The sequence below is a fragment of the Pezoporus wallicus genome, unplaced genomic scaffold (genome assembly GCF_028554395.1).
Source record: "Pezoporus wallicus isolate ANWC-B61680 ecotype Strahan unplaced genomic scaffold, APGP_CSIRO_Pwel_v1 contig_6428, whole genome shotgun sequence".
NCBI classification, from domain to species: domain Eukaryota; kingdom Metazoa; phylum Chordata; class Aves; order Psittaciformes; family Psittacidae; genus Pezoporus; species Pezoporus wallicus.
In genome coordinates, this window is record NW_026639269.1 from 3333386 (window position 1) to 3353345 (window position 19960).

A 19960-nucleotide genomic window follows, 5' to 3' on the forward strand; every position below is an offset into this window, starting at 1 on the left:
TATGATTTTATCATTTTGTTGGTCATCCTCCTGAAGCCTAAGGATACAAAGCAAGCTACAAAGAGCCTTTTTATAGGTGAGGACTAGAAAAGTCTTACTAAATCAATAGGAAACCAATGGCCTTTATGAAATACATATGAATGTGACTAAATGAATTCACCAAGCAGTGACCACAAACAGTACTATCTGAAAAGCAAGGTTAGCCTTTTTTGTTGGTTAATCAAAAAAATAATTGGACAGCTGTGTATGTGGTGAGCTTGTCTGAGCAAATTTACAGTCTAATAATAAAAGTAGAAACTGAAGGTGAGCGAAGACAGAACATTTTCTAGACAATAGTGAGAAAATGCTGTTCAGTGCAATAGAAGGTATTATTAGGTATATTAGTCAATGACCTAACCCTTTCTAATACTGGTGAGAGTACTGGGAGTGAGGAAAGTGTAACATATATGTGCTGTGTTTTTGAGAGCATGAAAAATATATGCTGTTTTTTGGAGGTTTGCGACCCGTTCCTTACCTTGAACAAGCTAGGTAGAATCAAGCAGGCTTTTTCACTCATCTATCTGCCTGGCCTGTGGTATGTGTTAGAACAAAAATTCCCAGATCTTATGACAGTTTTGTTTGGATTGTGATACTTCGTGTTTGATGCTGTGAGATCTCAGCTTTCCAGATTGCTATGAAGTATTTTGTAGTGTTTGGTAGACAGTATTTTGTCAGCTTAGGTTCTGTGGGACATGGCTATTTATACAAGACATGGGGCAGCAAGTACTGCTTGCTGCAGTGAATTATGGTATGTATGCCTTCAAGTCCCACAAGAATTCTTTCGTAAACGTTTTTGGCACACAACTTCCTTCCTGTTAAGGACTTCAGTCTCTGCTGAGATAGTTCCAGGGATTCGATTTTCCTGGCTGTTCCATTTCTTTTCCAGATGATCTTAGGAGGTCCTTGGATCTGGATTCAGGTGGGAGGCTTTACCTTGATTGCAAACAGCTGGTTGGGAATGTTTCTAACAGGGCCAACCACAAATTCGATGAGGGGAGGCTTGGACTAGAGACCTCCTGAGGTTCTTTCCAGGTTGAATTATTTTGTGGTTCCGCATAGAAGTATAAATGCATTTTTGGGAGGGCCAGCCACTAGAGGGAGACAAGATCATAAAAAATAAGCAAATTTGATGTGCAGATGTAAAATGGAATTGCTTATGCTATACTGCTTTGTAGGTCTATACAATTATAACACACCCTCCTCACCCCTGTGTGTTTAAATAAAAATGGAAGTAGGCACTTGGTAATCTGCAGGGCAGTGCTTTTAAGCACACATGACTATCCCCAGGGCAATTTATAACGCATGGATGATGTGGTGGTTCTTTAAAACAACCTCCACCTCCTTAAATCCCCAGGAATATTTCCTTTATCAGTCACTTAGCTACATTTGGTTTTGGTATTTTACCAAATTTACATTTGTTTGAGTTTTGGGGGTTGATTTGCAGCTAGATTCCTTTTTTACTTGCCCCCTTTATATTGGGTAATGTTGCCTACTATTTTGGGAACATATTTTGATTCATAAATCAGAAAAGCATCTTTATTCTGTCCTATTTTTATTATCTTTCTCTAGTTAAATGTAATTTGCTGTATTCTTGAATTATTTTAAACTTTACAAATCTGCAGCTTAGAGTGACATGTTGAACAGCAAGCCACAATACTTAACATCTAAGAGATAAAGATATAAATATAATTGAAATTCCTCTATACAGATTAAAATCTGGTCTTTAATGGTACGTCAGTAGTACTGTAATGCAAATAGATGGCCAGATTGAATTCTCAATGTGTAAAGGCTGCTACAGAACTTTCAGAAAATGTTTGCTGTCTTCTAGAATGTATGTTAAAAAAAAGTAATAGAAAAGCATCATATATTACCTGTAAGCACTTATGCCCCTGAATTCTGTGGAATTGTTTGTCATGGTAATAAAGCATTAATATAGTTAAATATATTGACCTTGCTTTCACTGATTATCGTGGGACTAGGTAGTCAAGCTCTTGATTAAATTGTATTTTTGTTAAACTTCTAATGAAATGAAATAATATTTTTTCCTTCCATCAGCAACTGTAAAAGTTAGCTTCAGTAGAACCATTTACTGTCTGTATTTCTCTTTCATTACTTGGAAATTATCATTTTATACTGTAGTTGTAGTGAGATAGAATGAGTGAATTTTAAAGATGTGTCATGAATCATTTTTCTTCTGTACTGGCAAAATGACACTATTCGTAACATTATTTTATGTTGAATGGCGATGCTTACAAGGTATAACTGAGCATAAAGAAAGTTTTTTTTTATGGTATGTTTCCAAATGTTTTTTGTATTCTACAAAGTTAGCTCTTGAAATGGATTTAATAGCAGTCATTTAAAAAGTGATTTAATTGTCAGAAGAAACATGAAAATCCATTTTCATGTACAAGCTCATTTTGCTGCCTAAACTTACAATTGAATTTGTATTTAAAGAAAAGTTTTAATGTAAGCTTGAAGAAAAACAGTAATGTGCAATTGTTTATGAGGGTTTCAAGACAGTAGGTGGTCCAAGTGCATCCTAGGCATGGAGGCTTGAAGTGAAAATTAATCTTTAATTTGAATTTCAACCAAAAAGGCTAAAGAAAAGGACTCTCGGATATCACTATTCCCTATTTCTTTTGTGTGGTTTGGTTTGCATTTTTTTGAGTGTTTTTGGTTTTTTTGGTGTAGTCCTTTATGGCATTTCTCTGAACGGCCAGGTCTGTGAAATCCGAGTATTTGTGCAAAAGTGTGAAATGACTCAACCAAGGTGCCACAGCTCCACTATGGCAAAGAAGCTGAACAGCCTTTGCAACAGTGATACACTGAACACCAAGTTAAAAATGCCCATAGTTTGAGGTCATGTTAGTTTCCAGAAATCAGCTTTATAACAGTGCATCAGTCATGAGGAGTTCTACTCCTTTGATACAGCTTCATTAATGTTTTATTTTTTTGTTATTTTTGCATATAAAATGAAGTCTGGAGTTTACTGTGAAGTCTGGAGTTTACTGTGTACATTGTTCAAATGGGACATATCCATTGTTGAAGGTGATACTCATGTGAAGAGAGATGGCTGCTGAGATTGATCAGTTGGTGTGATCTTGCCTGAAGAGTTACTTTTATATTTTAATAAACAATATGCAGAAGAGGTGTTTTGAGTGTGTTTTACAGTGAAAATTCATGCGACTAGGCATGAGAGTTAGAAGCATGACTTGAAGCCATAAATGCATGAGTTGCTGTTGTTGCTTGCATCTGAGTCAAGCTGAATTAATACTGCTTTCTTGTTGGTTGTAGCTGGAAAAAGATTTTGTTTTCTTTTGGCCATGGTAATTTGCTAATAAGAAGCAGTGAGGAGTTGGACTCAAATCCTGAGGACTTACATTTTAGATAGCCATTATTCTTCCCCATTTGATTCCATATGAATGGTTGAAGCTGAGGCTGAAAACTGGGAATTTTTTACAAAAACTCTGTAGTCTGGCCATGCAGTTCAGCTGAATGAAAATAAACTTCCTCTGCCATTAAAATTGGGTTATTGTTGATATTAAATGTATCACAGTATGTGTGTTAAGTCTATGCAAAATTCTTGCAATCTTATTTTTATTAAGAGTTCTGTATTATAGATGGGAATTTGTCCTTTGTATCCTGTGCTTGCTACCATTCTCTCTTGTGGAGCACTTGAGAATTTGGAAACATTTGGATGAATACTGCTGGCATATTATTGACTGCATGGTTTGATTTCTTCAATTTGCTTGTATACCTATTGAACAAAGCATTGGGAAGGAAATGGGTAATGAACTGTGGAAGTGAGAGGACTGAGAAAGAATGCTCACAGGGGTTGCATTTGGTTGTATTCCAAGCAGTATGGTGCTTAGGGACATGGTTTAGTTGTGGACTTGGCAAGTGTTAGGTTTACAGTTTGACTCAGTGATCTTAAACATCTTTTCCAAGATAAATGATTCTGTGATTCTGTGTAATGATTACTGGAAAGGTACTGTTAACTTTTAACTTTATATAAACATATATGTAATAAATTTATATGTATTGTGTGTGTATATGTATATATAACATGCACATGATTTAATTGTATTCAGAAGTTTAAAAAATTGGATTAAGAATAGTAATAATATGGGGCAGGTGGTGCATAATGTACTATTGAATTCAACTACTTAACTTACGTGGTATTTAAATGTAAAGGTAGAATATTCACTGGTAAAGAGATACTCTCCCACCCCCAAAATTAATGATGCTTTTTAGTGTCAATTAACGGAGTTGTTTGTATTTCCAAAATTAGCCATTTTCACACCCTTCCCACATATACCCACCCTCCCCCAGTGGCAGATGCTTCATCAATTCCCTGTACTTTTTGACAGGGGAGTAATCTGCAGCTTCACTTGGTACTGTTTTCTTTCAGTGTCAATTAGAATTTTGTTTTGCCTGCCACACCTGGAGGCCTGAGCACTAGAAGGAATAAACCCAAACCAGTGCCTTACTTTTTTACCCTTTTACTTGTAAGCATATATTTTACTTTAAGACAATGTTTGCCTGACCTTTTAAACCCAAGGTTCTTACTGGCTTATCAGTAAAGTTAAGGATACTAAAGAGAAAGTGTCTTTGGGGCGTAATTATGTAGATTTAAGAGAACGATGAAGTTTTAATTATGCCCCATAGCTAATGTAGACGCATATTAAACTCGGTCATACTTCTGTGTATTCCCCTCTGACACTTTGTTTTCTCAGGCTGTAAATTACTAATCAGCATCTCAGTGTACCTTAGTTATCTAAGTTTACTGAATAGTGACAAGAATCTGTTTCACTCTCATTTCCTATTTTAACTTTTTTTTTAATGACAGCATTTTTGTTACTGAAACATTGTGGTTTTTTTTAAAATTTAAAAATGCTATTTTTCGTGTAATAAATTTGAAATTTTAAAGCAGTATTTCTTATATGAAATGCAATTGGTATAAAACCATTGTTTTTTTACCATTTTTTTTTTTTTGTGGGTGTTATTCAAATAGATATCAACTAATGATGATGTACTAGAAAACATAAATAATTTAGGCTGTGATGTAGTTGGAGGTTATTGTGTAGGCACATAAATACTCTAGGAATCACATTAATTGCTATGGTACAAGTGTGTGTTCTTTCACTCCAAACATAATTGCCTTTTCAGTTGCTACCAGATTTCTCAATTATGTTCTACGAAAACTGGAATTCTCCAATCTTTGTTGTGAAGCCAAAGTTGTGGAGGCGTTTTCCTGTGATTATTTACTTTGAAGTACTTCAGTTTATTCAGCCTTTTTTTTTAAACTGTATCTTCTCTTCCTTTTGATTCTCAGTTTTCATCATCGGACTTATAAGGGAAAATTTTGGATGGTCTTTAAGCATGTGGCATGTCTTAGGAACATAATCTCTCTTCCATGATATTAACTGCACTGCTGGCATAATTATAGTTAATTTTTTAACTATACTAGCTACAAGAAGAGAAAGAAATAGAATCAATTTCCATGGTTGTTACATATTAAGCCCTGAAATCTGTACTATGTAATCTGGTGTATGAACAGGTTACTAATAAGATTCTTGCACTGACAAGAATGAAAGCAATAAATGTCTTTCCTGTATTAAAACTAATTTAGGTCAGAATTGGCTCTCTTATGACTTGTTTTATTCCCAGCAGCACACATTTGCTTTCCATACTGTGGTATCTTTTTAAAATTGTATGTGTAAAAAAGGATGGTAAAGTTAGACCTTAAATTTTCTAAGATTTCTTTTGTAGTCTTCAGCCACTTGTCAGACTTGCACTATTATTGCTGTAGAAAGGCTGTGTACTTGTCAGCAGTCCTATTTTGTCCTATTTTATTAGCCATCACAGCAACAGCAAGTAAGTCCATGGCATTTTAAGAAAAGTAATAGATGGTTATGCCTATCCAGTTGCCAAATTTCTAAGTTCAGCAAATGTGAAGTAACTGAGTGTCACCAAGTATGTTCTTTAGCAGGCTTTGTCAAATACCTTCTTAACTTTACAGCTCTCTGTATCCAGCTGCTGAAACTTATCTGCTATATGTTGCCACACATCCCACCAGTAATGTGTTTAAGCTCTTCAGCTGTTTACCCCAGGTTCTAAGTCAGAGGTTAACTGGTCCTGAAATTAATTTGTGTCTTTTTCTTACTTTCCAAGATGAACTGAATGACATAGCAGGTCTCTCCCAGATGCTTTCCTGTGCTTTTTGAACAGAAAGGTTTTGATGGAATAGTTCATTTATCTTGATATAATAATTTGAAAGAATATTTTAAAATTATTTTATTAAGTGTTGGATTTCCTGTAATTGTATGAACTGCCTTCCCAAGCAAAGCCCAGAATCCTGTATACTTTACCTTCTCTGATAACATCCATGTAATTGTTGTAACATCATACAGATGTCATATTCCATCTGTCTATGTTCAGCCAGTAAATCGTGTCTGTATTTCATATTCAGTCATCCAGAAAAGCAGCATGCTTTATCATATGTGCACTCTGCTGATATACCGCATAGGCAAGACGTAATTAAAAATATATTTTTACTTTCAGAATTGATTTAGCATTCTGCTGCTGTCTTTGAAATCTATTGAATCTCGTGAATAAATACAGGACAGCACTTTTATATGTTATTTAGGCTATGCACAATTTATGTTTCAGAAATTTAATATATTGATTTAGGTTAGGTTGTGATTTTATATTGAAATGTACAATGCTATTTAGTTGTGAAACGGAATTCCGCATAATGTGGTATGCTCTTAGCTTTTCCTGTTCCCTGTGCCCGTTCTTAAGTCCACTTACACAAGTTGAAAAATGAAACATCCCTCAAACAACTAGCAAAAGCCAGGGGTCTTTATGGCAAGGTCTGTTGTTTAAATTCCTTTTTTATTTTTCTAAATTGTCTGCTTAATGGAGTTGGGTTTGGGGCATGAGAACTGCAGCAACACCAGTGAAACTCAGGAAGTGTTTGTTGTTTTTTTTCTTTTTAAACAAGAAAGATTGAGCTTTATTTAAGATTAATAACAGTAGTTGGGTTCTTCCATGTACTTTCTTACCAGAATTATTTCCCTGCTTTTAGAACCTTACAGCAGACACTAAAAACTGAGGTATATGTTCCTTCTGAGACAGTTCAGAGCAGTCTGGCAGTAGAGCTTCTTTATTTTTCTGTTTGCATTTCCCCTGCAGTGAAGCTGTCTTTTAATCCATGATGAATTAACAAAAGTTAAAAAAAGGGTGTGTCTGGGTAGTTTTGTGTATTTTAAAACAAGCTTTCTTCTGTTGATGAATTCAGAGAGACTCTTGTCATGGTTGCATTCTAGAGGTCAAATATGTCTTGATTACAGTGCACTCTGCATAAGATAGGGTATTAAAGGGTCCTTATATGTAAGCAGTTCTCCTTACTATGACAGCAAGGGCCAATATGTGTTTTTTATCAAACCGTGCTATTTGGAGAGCTCTAATATCTAGTTTACTGTGTGTTCAAAAGGGTTGACAAACATCAAATATCTGTATACAGTTTTGTGTTTTAATGCCTTGGTTTTTGTCATTCTTTTATAACTGCATTGAAAATGTTAAGTGTACATGTTTCAAGAGTAGATATAAGGAGTACTTATCAGTCTAAGGAAACATATTAATTACTCAGCCTCCTTGTAGTTTCATTTTAAGAATTGATTTTTTTCCAATGGTCAGTTTAGCCAGAAAATTAATTTATTCTTTTTCTGCACTTACACTGGAGATTTGCTGGTATCTTGAGACATTACGTGATTGGAGACTTAACATCCTAGTGTTCTGACACCAGTCCTTGTCTAAGAGATTTGACCACATCTCGGTAAAAGGCAATTTTTTGCCACAATTGTATCACATTTTGATAACTGTCCCTTGGATTGGTTAAAGGGATATTCTCCAACCCAAGTCACTGTATCTCTTTGAGTAATACTGATGATTCTGCATATCTGAGGCTTAGAGTAAAATTGAATCTCTTGGACTTTACTGTATTTCATTACTCATTTAAATGACTAGGTTGAGTCAGTCATAGTATTCTAATCAGTGAGGACTACTGTGCTGGTGGGCTGTTATAACCTGAGGGTTACAGCAATTTACCACTCAATCTCACGATTAGTGAAGAAGTCCTGCCTTTAGCACACCTTGCTTCTTACATGCCTTTTGTCATCTAGTGCTGAACTTGGTTTTAGATGTTATTCTGATCAGTGTATAGATTGAGGAATAGCAGTCTGTAAAGGATTCCTAATAACACTGCTACACTGCAAGGGTGCCTGCAGGGCGATTCAGTAATAAATTAATGAAGTAATGCAGTAATACCTAATCAGTCAAGATGGGGGGCTTGCTGAGGGAAACTCCTCATGCAAAGTACATTGTTTTAAAAGGGAAAAACACTGCTGTGGTTTAAGTAGTCCAAAAAGGTGTGCAAAACCTTCCAGTCCATGCTTCAAAGTTTACATGTTTATAGAATGCTGCATAGTTCAACCAGCAATTTGGTGAGCTCATGACCAGAGGAGAGCTGCGAGGATGACCAAGGGGCTGGAGCACCTCCTGTATGAAGATAGGCTGAGAAAGTTGTGTCTGTTCAACCTGGAGAAGAGAAGGCTGCGTGGAGACCTCATAGCCTTCCAGTACCTGAAAGGGCCCTACAAGGATGCTGGGGAGGGACTCTTCATTAGGGACTGTAGTGATAGGACAAGGGGTAACAGGTTCAAACGTAAACAGGGGAAGTTCAGGTTAGATATAAGGAATGAGTTCTTTACTGTGAGGTTGGTGAGGCACTGGAACAGGTTGCCCAAAGAAGTGGTAAATGTTCTGTCTCTGATGGTGTTCAAGGCCAGGTTGGACAGAACCTTGGGTGACATGGTTTAGTGTGAGGTGTCCCTGCCCATGGCAGGGGGGTTGGAACTGGATGATATTAAGGTCCTTTCCAACCCTAACCATTCTGTGATTCTAAGCTTCTGTGATGTCTTCCGCTTTATCAGGAGGTGGTTGCTCCTGATACAATGCATAGATAAAGAACTTCCAACTGTTGTGGTAAACCTGCTCAGATCTTTTGATTCTGGCAGATGTCCTCAGTAGAACTGGAATATTGGATAATGAGCCAGCCTTCCTTGGATTAATTCCAGTATCCTGTCTTTCAGAACACCGTAGCAGGTAAATTTCAACCCATGCCAGCAGCAGCCCTTTTCAAGAGCAGATCAATATGCACTGTTCCTTTGGACTCATTTCTGATGCTGTGGTTGAACATGTGTCTGTTGTTTTAATGCCAAGAGTCATGTTCAAAATGAGGCAACTCCTGCTAATTTTGATTGCCTGGAATGTCTGACACATTTTTTCCTCAGACCTCCTCTCATTTGTGAGTTTCTCTTCTGCTATTTCAGTGACCTGGAAGTCATACCCTTCTAAATTTCCAGTGTGTAGTATGGCTGCTTGAATAGCTTTGTTTTCTGGTATGCACTTTCTCATTCCTTATCAGGAAAATTGTTATTACTAGAATGCAGGAGCCTGTTATGCCAGACTTTTTGTGACAACAAAATTGTGACAACAATTTGATGTGATAACATATTGCGCTATTTTCTGTGAAGTAGAAATATCTGGGGTGTGAGCTGGAGCTGAGAGTAGTGGCTCTCCTAAATATCTTCCTATGTCCAGTTGGCTGCCACTTTGGCATATTGCAGTCTGATCTTCTGAATGCCTATGCTCATCCACAGCTTTAAGATGTGACAGGCTAGCGAGACTAAACCCTGTCTCAGTGTGCAGTCTAAACCTCATGTCCCAGTCCTGTGTTTCATCGCTGGTTGGTCTTGTAATCAGAGTCCAGTTGGATACATTTCAGGATTCTTCACATAATGGCAACATGTCTGACATCAGTTTTCTTTCCCATTTCTTCCCTGTATATTTAGGTTTTTATTGTACACGCTACTCTAGGTTGTGGTATATGCTACAGTATTACAGAACATGAACTGTATGAGACTGTAAACATGTTCAAATAAAACGATAGAACATCATTTGAGTGCACTCTTCTTCAAAGTATTGATAGAGCTTGGAAAAGCAGTAGGGATTTAGGTTTTTAACTTAGTTTTGAGTCCATAACCAGTCTTCATCCATCTTCTCTGGAAACCTGTAATATATGCCACAGTAGTGAATGTATAAGTATGGATTTCTCCCAGTTCTGATACAGACTTACTGAGGTTCTTTTCTCCTTGGTATACATGTTCTTTACATTGGGATCCTAAGCTGCCATTATGATCAATAGACATCTAGCCTATACAGTCAATAGAGTCTGGAGAATGATGTATTTAATTAGCCTCTGGGTGCCTATATCAGGGTAAATTGAACTGCTCCCCAGGCTTCTTGGATTGCATTGACCTGCATTGACAGTAATGGGAGATGTCTGAACTCTAGATGTCTGGAGTTGAATCTTATTCCTATAGATGCACACAGTTTGTTACTGTTCTGTTTAACTTACAGTCGTTTTATTGTACCACATGCCAAATTTCTGTCTACTTTGCAATCTGTTTACACTCTTACATCTCTTTCAGTGATGTTTTCTGTGTTCTCCTTTGCCATTGAATTTTTTTGAGTCTCCTATTTTCTCTCTGCAACTTCTGATGAAATGAATAGCCTCATTAATTTACTGCTTACCTGAAAAGGTACACTTCCAAGTTGCATCACTTGACTTCTCTGGATATTGAAATGTGAGAAACAGCAATTGAAAAACATCAACATAAAAATCTGAAAGGCATTGGTGTACTTGTAATTGATGGAGTACCAGAAATGCAGTGTGGGTTTTGTTCCTAATTGAATGAGATTCATTGGTTGAAAAATTAATTATTGGATTTTTTTATAATATCAGACTTTCTAAATGAGTATGTTACAGAGTAAATATTAGTAAAGGATTCAGGATTGTTCTCTGATATTAGAAAGACTTTTCTTAAGAGCTCCTTTAAACTGTAGAGAATGGTCTGCATAAATCTGTTGAAAATAACAGTAAAGTGGTTTATTGAGTGTTCATTTGTTATTTGAAGGAAAGTAGCAATGTATTTTTATAGATACTTAAGAAAAGCACGGTATCTTTGATGGTGCTGTCAAATATTGCCGTTTTAATGCAGCTGTTTTAATTCTTGTCTAAAATAAGATTTACTATTTTCTTCTACTATAAACAAAGCAACAGAACTTCTCATCACCTGTTCAGTGTTAATTACCATCTAAAATACTAATTTTCTTGTTATAATTTCCAGGTTCCTTATAATTCTTAATTATAATTCATAAGCATGACTGTGTAGTTGTTTTATTTGAAATTATAGATATTTGCATCTCTGTTCAGCAACACTCTGAACTGCCAGCATGAAACTTTCAATATTTTCAATGAGTCTGTGTATTAACTTGTTAGTGGAATTCTGATATGGGTGAAATCAGTCACCCACAAACTGATTTTTATCTTAAAGCTGCTGTTCTTTCACTCTCTCGTTTTTTTTTCTTTTTTGGGGTTGTGTTACTCAAAGAAAATTTTGAAGTAGGTTAAGCAAATATTTAGGAAAAATAATGATTCTTGGGAGTGTCAAAACAGCGATATTCCTAGATACATAGCATATTCATTGTTTGCTACATTTGTGATTTTTCTGAAATAGTAAAGATACCAGAGAAAATTACTAGTATAATTAGTGGAGGACTGTGTGAAATGATTTAAGCATTGTAATCCCATAAAGAAGATTGGTGCAGTGTAATATGGAAAGGATTTATTTTTTTTTAGATGTATCTTTTTATCAAAGAAAAATGCTGTATATATGATATTATTCCAAGAATGTAGGGTATTATGCTAAGGGAATCAGATCTTTAAAAATAACCTTTAAACAAAGACTGCTGCATAATTCTGTAATTACAAAGACATTTCAGTTTTCTGGAAGTAGAAATGAATCACGTATCACAATAAAAATCACTTAGTTTTTTTTCTCCTTCTACTCTTACTGGTGAGCATTAAAATCAAGTCAGAATTTTATGTGCTGTTAGGTTTTTTTTAAAGTAGTTTTTGTAGTAGCTTTAACCTTTATGACCCCCTTTCAAACATGAATTGAGATGTGTCTGACCATTTGTTTCAAAATGCATCTACTTCTTTTTTAGTAAAATGTACATGAAACATCAACAGACTAAAAAAAAAAAAAGGGTGTTGATAATTTATACAGAAAGAAATTCTGCAGTGTCTTGAAGTAGCTAATAAAATTGTCCATAGATGACCAAGTGTGTGCCTAAGAAAAACTGTGTTTTTATAAGAGATGGCTTTAAGATCATAGAGTTACAGAATGGTTTGGGTTCGAAGGGACCTGAAAGATTATCTAGTTCCAACCCTCCTGCCACGGGCAGGTAAGCCTTCCACTATACCAGGTTGCTCGATCTGTTGTGCTGTTAATTTGATGCAGTGTCTTAAGGCAGAAGACATCCTGCTGTAGTTTATTTTATGCTTCTGCTTCAAAGTCTTAGTCCATGCAAATACGTGGAGAAATAGTGCACATGAATTGTATCTTGGGCTGAGTTATATTAAGGCAATTTAGGCTACTTTAGATACTTTTAGGATACGTTGTTGTATTTTTGCATGTGTGGTCTGGGGTAGCCCAAAATCTAGCTCACTAGCTGCGCAGCTTACACTCCTGTGGATAGTATACAAGGAGTTTGATGAAACCTTTTTGATTTCCTCATGCTAGGTGGAATCATCTCCAGGGCAAAGCAGTTCTTGCCTCATGTGGCTTGGAAAACCTGAAATTGGAGGGGAAGAAGCTTTTTGTACTTAGTGTGAATTTTTCTGTAATCACCGCCACACAATGTAATGGAATTCTCCAACTCAGTTTTAACTGATGTCTCTGATCTGTGCCTTTAAGGTGTAAATCGTGCTATAGGTTGAGAATTTAGGATAAATTGAAACTTCTTGTTGACAGATAGAGAAGCATTTACTTGTGCTCCTAAATGACAGCTGTGCTTGGGAAAAGATAATCTAAATTGAGGTGATATTAATGGTGAGCTTAAAAAAGCTGCTTGGAAAAAGATATGCCAGCTAAGCAATGTCAACAGTACTGGTTTGAGCAACTGCCTAGGAAATGGATGAAAAAGTGAACAAATTACTTCAGAAGATACACAAGTGTGTGCGATAAATTTATGAATTGGAAGCTGTTATCCATACAGGCTCAACAATTTTTAGACAGGAAATTACCCAATGAGTGTTTAAAAAGAAGATGTGAAACCATTACTTCTTTGAATTTTGCAGAGTTGGAACTAATCTGGTGGTCAGCCAAGAAGCTAGATAAAATTACTGCCATCAGTTTGCTTAGTTGTTAGACTTTAAATAAATAAATCTCCCAGTACTGTAAAGAATAGATGCATAATAATTTGCACAAGTATATAAAAGTACTTAAATATGAAAAGTTTTGCAGAAGTGTGAACCTGAGCATACAAAGATCTGTCAGCAAATTATTTTCCGCTCTAACATGCATGCTGAATGTCAGAATTGATAACAAAATTTATGGAGGACCTAGTTCTGTTTCCAGATACTAATCTGCAAATATGACAATAAAGTGATCTAAGGAAAGTAACTCAGTCATGACATACTTAGTCTGCAGTCACTGGAATGCCTTGGGAATGTTGTTTGTTATTGTTCTCTTTTGAAAGTGTATTCAATTGTGTCAAATTGATAATTATGAGGTATGCATGACCCATCCTTCCCTGCTTTGTCTGATGAAAGCTTTTCTTCAAAGGAGAGCATATACCTGCCAAATGGTCCATTTGATGCACATCCTCATTCCATATCCAGTGATATTCTGTGGATTTATATGATCAGAATTTATTGAAGAAAGCAATTCCTTAAATTCCTATCTGGAATGTAGAAATCTGGCATCAAGCTATACCAGTTGCAAATGTGTAGTTTATACATTTTTTTAATGCACTTTTATTTATACCTTGCATATTAATAATTGCTGGCAAAAGAGATTGGTTCTGAGGGGGATTGTAATCTCTGCATGTCCTAGAGTAATGGCATTAGTAAAGAATGAGACTGATTATTAAGTTCATCTGCCAATGTACAGAAAGGGCTGTGCCACAGGATGTGTTTTCTGAAATGAAATGCCGCAATTCATGGTTTCTCTCCACCGAGGATGACCACACAGCCTGTCGGATATTTGCCCTGCTAAAATCTTGTTTCCTTGATCAATATTAAGAAATGCTGAATCACAAGAATGAGAGCTGTTATTAAAGCATGTCACTGTGCATGTGCTAACTTGTACCATATAGCTATGTTACTCTCTGCCACTGTGAAAACTCTTGAGATCCAAACAGGATTACAAGAAAGCAATGAGAAAATATCCAACCCATCCCAAGGCTGTGTTATTATGTAGCTGTTGTTTCTATTTACTGCAAGAGCTGCTTCTCAGCATAAAATAATAAGTTAGGTAGTAAAAGTAATTTCTGTGGATGTTAAGGCAAGTGATGTGAAAAGCATAGCTCAAGATTTTGGTATACAGACACATAAAAGAGGGGTGTTAATTTTCCGGTAAACTAAGCAATACATCCTGAAGCACTCAAGATTTGCTTTTCCCTTACAGAAAAATAATTTAACTGCTTGCTCAAATATCCTTTGTTAATCAAATTAAATATGCTTTATTCATTTTTAATAAACAATGAGGATGGACGAATAGCTGGCTGTGGGATGATAGACTCCATCTTTAGTCAGCAAGTTCACTCAGAGGTTGGGAATTAAAATACACACATCTTTGTATTTGGTGTTTTCTGTTTTTCAGGAATAGATATACCATTTGCAGCTCCTTCAGGACCTGCTGCTTGCCCTGCTAAGGGGAGACTACCTGTTCCCCTGTAATTTCCCAAGTACTTGCACACACCTGCAGTCTTACTCTTCTTTCTAATGAAGAATTTGTAAGCCCAACTCTGTTGCTAGCAAAAATGGTGTTGATTTACTGTTCCTCCAAACAGTTTTTTTCTCTCCTAAGCCAAAATGTTGACTAGATAGGAATATTCCTACATACGGGATCCTGCTTGTGGCTGTGCTGGAAAACACAATGCTATGTATTTATTCTTTCTCTTTCCAGTGTTTGTTCAGAGCTTTGGATGTCTGGAACCTTGTTTGGAATGAGTGTTGAATGTTACTCTTCTTGATATATTGACTTTGATTATGACTAGTATCTAAGATGCTAACTGTTTTTACCTTTTGAACCAGGTGCAGTTTAGGATTTTATTCTTAAAAGTTGTGTATATTTTTATACATGTTCATTATGTATTTGCATGTTAAGTTATAGATTTTCAATTACTTACATTTTTCAGAAACATTATAGTATCTTATAGGAAGAAAAATACACTAATTTTTCTACTTTATTTTAGGCATGTTCTAGCAGGTCAAAGTATTTCATAGGTATATGAATATACTGAATTACTATTTGGAAGGCCACAGGCCAAACAGGGAACTACTTTTTTATGTGAAAATGAGAGTATCCTTGAAGTAGTAGTGCTATCAGTTGTATGCTTGAATGATTTTTCCTAGTATATTATGTTGTCTTATACTGATAAAATAACCAGAGTACAGAATTATTTTAAAGTGGTTTTGGAGAAGAAAACAAATTCTTCTGGGAGTTATTTATATTCAGACACAGAACTTTGCATAAGTTTAATCCTAAAATTTTGAATTGAGCAAGAGCACAGTTTTTCTTTCATGTACTGTCATAGCTTTTTTGAGGAGAAGAGAGGATGTGTAATTCTAAATATGATGTTTCATTATCTTATCCCATTTGGGGTTTTGTTTTGGTTTGGTTTTAGGACTAGCAGTATAGTATTTGAACAAATCTTTCTTGATGTCTTATAGTAACTAATGCAACTTAATGGAATCAGTATGTTAGATTACCTGATTCTACTACAGAATTTCTGTCACCTATTATCACTTATAAAAGAACACGAACTCGTATCATTGTGTGTTCTCCACAGGACTTATCTAAAATGATATATTGATAGCACTGTACTCAGCTGCCAAGATAAATATCTGTTCACGTCTCTATTACTTTAGAGGATTTCATTTTATTGGAGGAGCTGATAATCTACCAGTAGACAAAAGAGATTTGCTAAAATATTTCTGTTTTGTACAAGTGAAGTATACTCCATTTTAGGATATAAGGAATTGAACTTCAGTGTTGAAACAAAGTATAGATGAAGCATGCTTTGGGAGAATAAGAATATGAACCTGAGTAAAGAAATCTATATTTCTGGTGTTTGCCCTGATAAAGCAATCAATTCATGAAGGACTTTAAATTGGTGTGTTTTCTCCACTTACTAACATCATGGGGTTCAAAACTGTGATCTTGAAATTATCTTATCTTTGAAGTGATTACTGCATCAGCTGAAAAGACTTTAGATCACTTCTCATAATCACTTCTCACGACACATCTGTAAAACACATGTATGTGCGTACCATCTAGCGCAAAAATCAAAGCTAGCAGCAAGTAACTAGGTTTTGATTCTTCTCAGTTTGAATATGATTGTAAGATTTATTTTGTTATCCAGTATTTCTATTTGCAGAGCAGATAGAATCACTGGCACAACATGCAAGAATTCTTTTGCTTTTATTTAGTTTGACAAAGGATACGCTTATAGCATTCGCCACAACTATGGAAAAGAAGGGAAGAGAACTGATTATACCCCATATAGCTGCATGAAGATTATCATGTCCAATCCACCAAGTCAAGGGGATTATCATGGTGAGTTCGTTGGGGAGAGAGGGGAAGTTTAAAACCAGCATAAAACCTTGGTTAGAGAGTACTTGCTTCTATAGTCCCTTAAATTACATGTTTAACTTCAAGGCTGTAGTGGGCTTGCACTGTTCTCTTTAGATCACACTGGATCGCTCTTTTTCTGTTTTTCTAGACATTGAGTCATGCAGTGGAAGGGACTTTAAGTGTACAGATGCTTTAAAAAGCGACCAGTTAGAGGTGTCTTGAGATTAATTAAATTGTGCAGAAATTCTGAAGTTTGCTAGGGTACTTTAAAGCATTATTCCTCTATGTGACTAAACATGGAAGACCCACAATGGTTTCACTGTTGTTATTCTAGTACCAAGTTATTCATTTAGTTGTATCTCAAAACTAGTTCTGGGACAAAACTCCCCTCACTCTTAAATGATGGTGGAACTTTCTAAGGTATTTTAGAAGTAATATTTATACAAAAGACTATGCTTTAAAGACCAGTTGACTCTTATTGCTTGTCTTTTCCTGGTTTTTTGTATTTTTTTTTCCCAGCTATTATATGTACCAGTGCTGTCATTATCAGGACAAAGCTAACTAAAATTCTTTTCCTGTCAGTGAATGAGAATTGTGGCATATTATGTTGGGATATTTTATGTAACTCTTGAGCCTGTGGTGCCTTGATAACCGTGCGGTGGAGTAATTATTAGAAGAAGTAAGCAATTGTACACATGGGCAATTAACTTTCTTTATTAATAAGCTGTTAGACAATTAGGAACAGCTTAGCTGGTCTCTTGAGTGCCTTACTGCACTAACTCCTGGGTAAACAGCCTTGTTTATGAGATTACGTGTTTTTTACTGTCAGGGTGCCCATTCCGCCACAGTGATCCTGAGCTATTGAAGCAGAAGCTGCAGTCATACAAGATCGCTCCCAGTGGAATAACTCAGGTAAGGCTTAGTTTGGTTGGCACTTTTGTTAATATTAATAAAGCACTGCCTTTCAGTTCTTACTTTCCATTTGGTTAGGAATGCTATCTGCAGTTTGTCAGTATGTATTGTGAAGTATCTCCTCTTATAAAAGGTTTAAACCAGAATCGTGGCTTTCTGGCTCTAGTGCTCCCACTGATGTGTTGATTATTGTCCTAATCTTTTATTGTTTAATATTATGAGTTGGTTTATTACTATAGTGGATACAGTTCAGAATTTTGTTTCACTTTGTTTTACTGCACTATGATAAAAAAAAGTTTAAAGGAATCTGTCAGTATTTTAGAGAATTTATTTTTATTCTTGCAGTAACTTGTGCAATACTCTGCTCTGTAGTCAGTACATGTAAGCAATTGTTTTCTGTCATAAACTAAAAAAACATACATTCTTAATCATCCACTGTGCTAACTTCCCTTAACCCACAAAAGCACGTAAAATGCATAGTGAAATTAAGCAGAGTTTTTTAGCAGTTTTTTAAAAGTTAGCATGAAATTGAAACCCAAATCTTATACAGCAAGCACAGTGCGGGAATTGGAACTTTTCAGCATGTATACTGAAGGACTGTGATTCCATGGCTACCTTTAGCAGGAGGTTAAGTCTGTAAAAGGATGCCATCGTCTTAACTGGAGGAAGTCACATGGGTTCAAGTTAAACTGAGACAGTTCAGCAAAAAGTTGTGTATATTAAGTGGTCCATAGGTAAAACCTGCTTTAAGTTGTCACCTTTAGTTTCTGTGGAGTGTCACCATTGCTTAGCAGGCATCCACGAAGTGTTGAGCTAGAACTAGATGAGAAGAATGTGGAAGTTCCACTTAGAGTAGTCTCTCTTGGAAGGAATGATTAAGATACAAATTAAAAGATAATAGTTTTAAAGAGTTTCACTCATAGTCATTCTTAACAAATTTGGAAATACCCAGACTTTTTCCTAGGAATGTTTTTCCTTTTGGTTTTGTCTTCTTTTCTCCTTGTTCGTATAAATAAGCATTTGACAGTCTTCCATGTATCTGACAGGCACTAGAGATACTTTGGCTTTTCTCAATTTTATATGCATCAAAAATTGATGCTGCTGTGAGATTTTTATCCTGCTAATCATTGGAAAGATTGGTGAGGATTTACTGGTTTAGCTGACTTGCTGTGTGTGGATAGGATTTAGTAAAGGTTATTTCTTCGGTGAATTTGTGCAGTAGGGCAGTATCTTTATGTTTAACACAGTTCCTTACTTGATATAAATTGGGTTTCAGTTTGTGTGTGCTTGGGTTTTTTTCTCTTGTAAGGCTGGATTGGGGTTCACTAGGAGTCTTACATTTTCTTACCAAAAGTGACTAACAAAACCTGTTTCCATCAGTGTCACCTTTGCCCTGAAATGGACTCTGTTGTGTGTACAAACTTTGTGGTGTCAGTTTTAGTGCAGTCGGGGTACATGGCTCTGCAGTGGCCACTCCTAGCGTTAAACCAAAGGTAACCCAGAACAAAATACCCTCTACCTAAAGCTTAATAGTAAAAAAAGTTGACTGTGGCTGGGTTTTCAGAAATTGATCTCTATCCTGGTTTCATCTGGGGTAGAGTTAATTTTCTTCCCAGTAGCTGGTGCAGTGCTGTGTTTTGGCTTTAGTCTGAGAACAGTGCTAGTAACACACCAATGTTTTTTTATAGTTGCTCAGCAGTGCTTACCCTGATCAAGGACTTTTCAGCTTCTCATGCTCTGCCAGTGAGGAGAGGCACAAGAAGCCAGGAGGAAGCAGAGACAGGACACCTGACCCATACTAGCCAAAGGGGTATTCCATACCACAGCACATCATGCCCAGTATATAAACTGGGGGGAGTTACCCAGAGGGGACTGCTCAGGTCAGGCTGGGCATTGGTCACTGGGTGGTGAGCAATTGTACTGTGGACTGCTTTTGGATTCTTTGTTTTTATATACACCCATCACCTGCAAACCCTGAGGATTTTGTTATGTGGACAAGTCAAATACTCAGATTAAGGGAAGATGTGGGTTGATTTGCATCATTATTTTCTTGTCCTTTGTTTGATACATGGCCAATCTTGGGCTGATGTTAACCTGTTACTGAAAGAGTTTTGTTCAGATGAACAGGATAAGATAATTGGAAAGAATGTGGTATTAACTTACAGGCAGGGGGAAGTTGGACTGCCTGGCCTTAGGCTGATCCTGGTTGGGATTGTAATTATCAAACAGAGCTAATT

At 36.2% G+C, this 19960-nt stretch overlaps 1 protein-coding gene across 3 annotated transcripts in view; it reads left to right on the forward strand.

The window, feature by feature from the left end:
- Positions 1-19960, forward strand: part of PRIM2 (DNA primase subunit 2) — a 109965-nt gene that overhangs the window by 79906 nt on the left and 10099 nt on the right. For 2 of the 3 annotated variants that reach the window (XM_057414057.1, XM_057414058.1), the window contains 2 exons: positions 16667-16793; positions 17641-17723. In XM_057414057.1, the coding sequence (XP_057270040.1) occupies positions 16667-16793; positions 17641-17723 (210 nt within the window). Of the gene's footprint in view, positions 1-925; positions 2899-16666; positions 16794-17640; positions 17724-19960 lie in introns of those variants that run through there. The other variant, XM_057414059.1, reaches the window with a different exon arrangement.